Source organism: Pinus tabuliformis, chromosome 6, assembly GCF_031772625.1.
Source record: "Pinus tabuliformis cultivar Carrire ecotype Pingquan chromosome 6, CPIR1, whole genome shotgun sequence".
NCBI classification, from domain to species: Eukaryota; Viridiplantae; Streptophyta; class Pinopsida; order Pinales; family Pinaceae; genus Pinus; species Pinus tabuliformis.
In genome coordinates this window covers 1,319,214,265-1,319,219,564 of record NC_142292.1, presented here as the reverse complement: position 1 = coordinate 1,319,219,564, position 5,300 = coordinate 1,319,214,265, and the positions used below count along the sequence as shown (strand labels likewise).

At 33.6% G+C, this 5,300-nt stretch overlaps 1 protein-coding gene across 1 annotated transcript; it reads left to right on the top strand.

Moving 5' to 3' along the window:
• The first annotated feature begins 238 nt into the window (after nucleotides 1-238).
• On the top strand, nucleotides 239-3,726 carry LOC149263468 (putative glucan endo-1,3-beta-glucosidase A6). The gene is made up of 3 exons (XM_089387881.1): nucleotides 239-394; nucleotides 1,547-2,851; nucleotides 3,574-3,726. Exons 1-3 carry the CDS (start codon nucleotides 310-312, stop codon nucleotides 3,630-3,632), a joined length of 1,449 nt encoding a protein of 482 aa, XP_089244007.1. The 5' UTR covers nucleotides 239-309; the 3' UTR covers nucleotides 3,633-3,726.
• Nucleotides 3,727-5,300: the final 1,574 nt, after the last annotated feature.

The window sequence follows — 5,300 nt, the reverse complement described above, 5'->3', positions numbered from 1 at the left end:
AGAGGTAAAAATAGAAAAAACCAGACCATTAAACCTATTTCCGCTCCCTTTAGGTTAAATCCCAAAAGAGACAGCGAAAGTAAACGATATAACTGCTGTACACATTCAGACCCGTGATTATAGGACTTTATCGTTTGATGGGCCATTGCTACGCTTTTTGTTTTTAACCGATGGGTGTACTCAGGTCTCCCATATAACTGTATTAGATTGCATTATCTACGTGAAAGGCATTCATACGTAACAACAAATTCTGCGTTCGGTTCTTTAAAGTAACAAATTCTGCTTTGGGTACTGCAAATTATTCATGTAATGAGAAGTACTGATACAATGCCAACTCCAGGACCGACGGTTTTCTGGCTTCTGTTGGCCATTCTTGGAGTCATAATTCATGCCTGTAAGTAGTGATTCATGTATATATTTTCTTTCAATCTCATTTTGGTTTTCCTTATTTTCATAAGTTGCGTACTGAAGCAATTTCAAGGGATACAATAATGCTTTTTCTTGCTTATGAGCTTCTGACAGTCATTGATTTTGTTTCTTTGGATAAATCCTCTGTTAGAAGAAATTTGGACAGAAAATTCCATGGGTTCTTTACCTTTTTCCTGTTGGTACTAATATTACATGGTTCGGTTTCAGAGGAAAAATTCAATTTTTTTTCTCAGTAGTAGAGTAGTAGAGTTAGAGTGAGGTTGTTGGTACCAGGCCAGTGCGTTTGAGTGAAGTTGTTAGTACCAGACCAACTTACAAGTGTAATCATTTTAGAGTTCATAAAGCTGGAAGCCAGTATAATAATATTCATAAACACAGTGATTACAAACATATTTATGAAGACATTATAGCTCATCATATCACTCCTAAAATTTGAATCTAGATAAAAATAATAATAATTATTATTCAGCTAAACAACCTTAAATAATCCCAATAAAGAATCTCTTAGTACTAACATACATCTGTTTCTGGTTCCCTTACCCATTGGTATTAGCAGATATTTGTCTATAAAGTTTTCCTTATTTCAACCAATAGTATATAGAAATAAATCTCAATGGTTTTCCAATGTTTTGTCCAATATTTTGTTTCTGAATGTCCGTACGTCCGTACTGTGGTGATCAGGTTCCCTTGAAAAGATCCTGCACTAAGTCTACCTGGTAAAATACCGTGATTTTACATTGTAAATTGTCTGGCTACAGTTTCGATCTCGTTCTTGGAAGGCAGTAGGGATTATCCGCGCTAGTTGCTGTTGAGATTGTTATGCTAGGGTGTTTTAAGATATTTCTGGAAAAATGAAATAATATATTTATTTAATTTGAAAAAAAATAATTCTACATGTTTCTTCTGATATTCATTGTGCTTCCCTTTTCTGAAAATTTGATGGATTGAGCTCACATTTGGCCCCATAGTATTTCGATTGTTTTCAACCATTCCAATGAAATTCCAGGCCTTGTTATGCCTTATACTAGCATTCCTATGTATTTGATTATATACAGATCCTGCATGATTTTCACTAGTTTTTCAATGTTTTATCTTTTTCTCTGTTATTGTTGCACAGATGCAGAGGATTACACCATCGGTGTCGCTTATGGGCAGTTTGGTGACAACCTGCCTTCCGTACAAGAATCTATTGACTTGATCCAGAGATTGAAGGTTGGCAGGGTTAAAATCTACAGTACCAATCCAGTAATCCTCAAGGCGCTCTCTAACACCAGTATTAAGGTCTCGGTGATGGTTAGGAATGAAGATATTGCCGGTCTCTCCGCCAGCCAGTCAGTTGCAGACAAATGGGTCAATGATAATATTGTTCCCTTCTATCCTGCAACCGAGATCAATATAATCCTGGTGGGAAATGAAATTTTAACAGACTACTCCAACAAACAGACCTGGTACCAGCTAGTGCCCGCTATGCAGAGCATCTGGCAAGCTCTGGTTAATTATAATCTGGATCATATTAATGTTGGAACCCCTTTGGCTATGGATATGCTTGGCTCTTCAGTTCCAATATCAGCATTTCCTCCATCAGCTGGTACTTTTCGGGATGATATTGCAGAAACTGTGATGAAACCAATGTTAGAGTTTCTTCATAGAACGAATTCCTACTTTTTTATGGATGTGTATTCTTACTTTCCTTATTTATTTGATCCCGAAGATATATCTTTGGAATATTGCAATTTCGGAAAACATGACAAAAACTACACCGACCCCAATGGCCTTGTGTATACCAATGTGCTGGACCAGCAGCTTGATGCGGTTGTAGCTGCAATGAGCAAATTGGGTTATGACGACATTAAGTTGGCCATAGCTGAAACTGGATGGCCCAATGCCGGTGACATTAGTCAGTTGGGTGCCAACATCAATTATGCAGCCCTTTATAACCGGAGGGTTATAAGGAGAATGGTTGCAGACCCTCCCTTGGGAACCCCTCGCAGGCCCAATCAATTCATCCCCACATACATTTTCTTATTGTATGATGAGGATAAAAAGTCTGGACCGGGGACTGAGAGGCACTGGGGTTTTGTGTATCCAAATGGAACTTTGATGTATGAGATTGATCTCACTGGGAAGCTCCAGGATTCGGACTATGGGCCTCTCCCTACTCCGCCTCCACCCTACAAGGGCAAATTGTGGTGTGTTGCAGATCCCAGTGCAGATGTTTATGCCTTGCCTTCCGCTATTGATTCTGCTTGCAGTCAGGGAGACAACATCTGCAGCGCCATCCAGCCAGGGGAGCCTTGTTATGAGCCTAACACGGTTATTGATCATGCATCCTATGCATTCAACAGTAATTGGCAGCAAAATAAGAACTCTTATTCCGGTTGTGACTTTAATAAAACTGCAAAACTAGTCACAGAGGACCCCAGTAAGTAAAATTATTCTAATCTGTACCTTTATCCATGTCTGGTTTGTTTTTGAAGCTCTTTTCAGTATGAACCTGTCTGTCCTTACGATAAATCTTAGGTGTGTTTTGTGTTCTTTGTTTTTTGCTTCATAATTTTTTTGGGTTGAGTATGTTTGCATTTCGCTTGAATCTGCCATACTGTTTAGGCTATGTTGATTTATTTTCACCTTGAATCTGAAGTACTGTTTGGAGTAGGTGTGACGTATGATTTCATTTTGCTCGAATCAGGCGTGTACTGGGATATGTTTGTTATACGCGTAAATTTATCTCAATTCTTAACTTATTTTGGTACTATTTTTACTTGGATCGTAGATTTTAGAAATATTTCCGAATTCAATAGATAAGAATAAAAGTGAAACCATTTTCAATCAAATTTGGAAACATTTTTAAAATCTGCAATCAAATTCAAGGTATCCTCAACATTAGCCTGGACAGGTTTGTTTAAGCCGAACTTGCTTCGCTTCATAAACTTGATGTTTTTACTTTCCTGCTTAAATCCCTTCGAATTTTGGGCACGTGTTTGTTTCCGCCAATGCACTTTTAAATCGTCTTGTACATATTCTCTCCCTGAAACTGCCTCGCTACTTAGGTGTGGTATATTAATTGTTTTTGGGTTTGAATCGGTTTTCATTCTTGAGTGAAGAAGATATCAGCTGAACATTTGTGTAATTTGTATGTTGCAGGTCATGGGAGTTGCATATACGAATTCGTAGAATGTGTCCAGAAGTCTGTACTTTGTTGAAATGCTATGCCTCGTTGAAATGCTGGCCGTAGCCGTATTTGCCTCAGTTTTAGTCGTCCAGAAGATATCTTAAAGGAATTTGTCACTTATTACTCTTGGAATTGATAACAGGGAGTCCTCACTTTATTCTATTTTCACATATATATATATCAAGTTTTATTTAAATTTTATATAAAATTTAAATGATTTGCTCATTATAAATATGAATTACTAAGATTTTATAATTTTGAAATAGTAATGTAATTTATAAAAGTAAATTTATTTCTATATTTAAAAATACAATTTTAACAATATTAAAATTATAATTTCAAAAAAATTACATAAATGAATTAAATGATTACCGTCAGAAAAATCCAAAAAATATAAAAAAATTCCTTCTGACTACATCGGTTGTTCTCTCTGCTTCTGACCATAACTGTTATTCTCTGTTAGTGTAACTGTTTAGGATAATTGAATGAATAATAAATGCTTTTTAGGTGTCCACATCATTGCGCTGATGTGTAAGCATCTCTATGTTACCTGATGATTCTGTGGTTAAGGGATCCTTTGAGCATTGTTATCATTAATATTCAATTTTAAATATATTTTTTTGAAAATGGTAATTTTCAGAAGTATTTTAGTTAACTAGAAAGGATTATTATACATTTGTTTCTAGTGAGATTTTTGGAAATTTTTACGCTGATTTTTTCCAGTTTAATTTTTTTAAATGTTTTTAGAAATTTATTGAAATCACAAATTTGATGGGTAACCTTGCACAATCAAAGTGCCATGAGATTTTTCAGGAAAAAACCAGTTTAAATAATACAATTCAAGATTCTTTTTTTTTTTTGTAAGCTTTGGTAGGACTCTCCTATTTACATGTCCATTGCATACCCCGCTACGGGGGAAGGGTAGCCCAAGATTTGAACCCAAGACTTCCAGTTCGGTGAGACTTCATTTCCACGGCCAATGCCGCTTGAGCTACCCCATGTAGACACAATTCAAGATTCTGATCCACACTGAAAAGTCCAAAAAATCACACTAAAAACAACTCAGATTATTATAAAAAATATGACAAATTAAGCAAATTTTTTAATAAAAATCACATAAAAAATATAATATTATGAAATCAAATAAACTTACTATTATATTTAAATTTAAAATTTTATTATTTTTATCGAATTTTTAGTATTTTTATTTATTTTAAAATAATTATCAATTAAAAAATAAATTAGGTTTATTATTTTAAAATTATATAATAGATATATATTTCATTTTATTAACATTACTACTTGTTAATGTGAAAATGCAGCTAGTTTCTCTATGGAGTGGAGTGTTACTCGATATCGCAAGCACTATATTGGTAACCTTCAAAAATGATTAATATGAAGTATTCATTATATGGTTTATATTATTTTGTGTTTTACTATATGTTGGTAACCTTTAAAAATGATTAATATGAAGTATTTATTATATGGTTTAAATTATTTTGTGTTTTAGTGTATGATTTTCAATTATTTTTAATAGGTTAAGAATTTATAATATATATATGTTTTTAAATATATTTGTAATTGTAAAATATGTTTTTTTAATTAAAAATATATTATATGTTTATAAGAAATTTGGATTGGTAATTTTTAGAGGAATATTAACCAAAATTAATATTAATAAAGAAGTTAATTTGAATTT

Bases quoted from the DNA above. Each gene is read 5' to 3' on its own strand.
- LOC149263468 (XM_089387881.1), top strand. From the start codon at position 310: ATGAGAAGTACTGATACAATGCCAACTCCAGGACCGACGGTTTTCTGG. The intron at 395-1,546 runs GTAAGTAGTGAT...ATTGTTGCACAG, and splicing joins TGGAGTCATAATTCATGCCT to ATGCAGAGGATTACACCATC. The intron at 2,852-3,573 runs GTAAGTAAAATT...TGTATGTTGCAG, and splicing joins ACTAGTCACAGAGGACCCCA to GTCATGGGAGTTGCATATAC.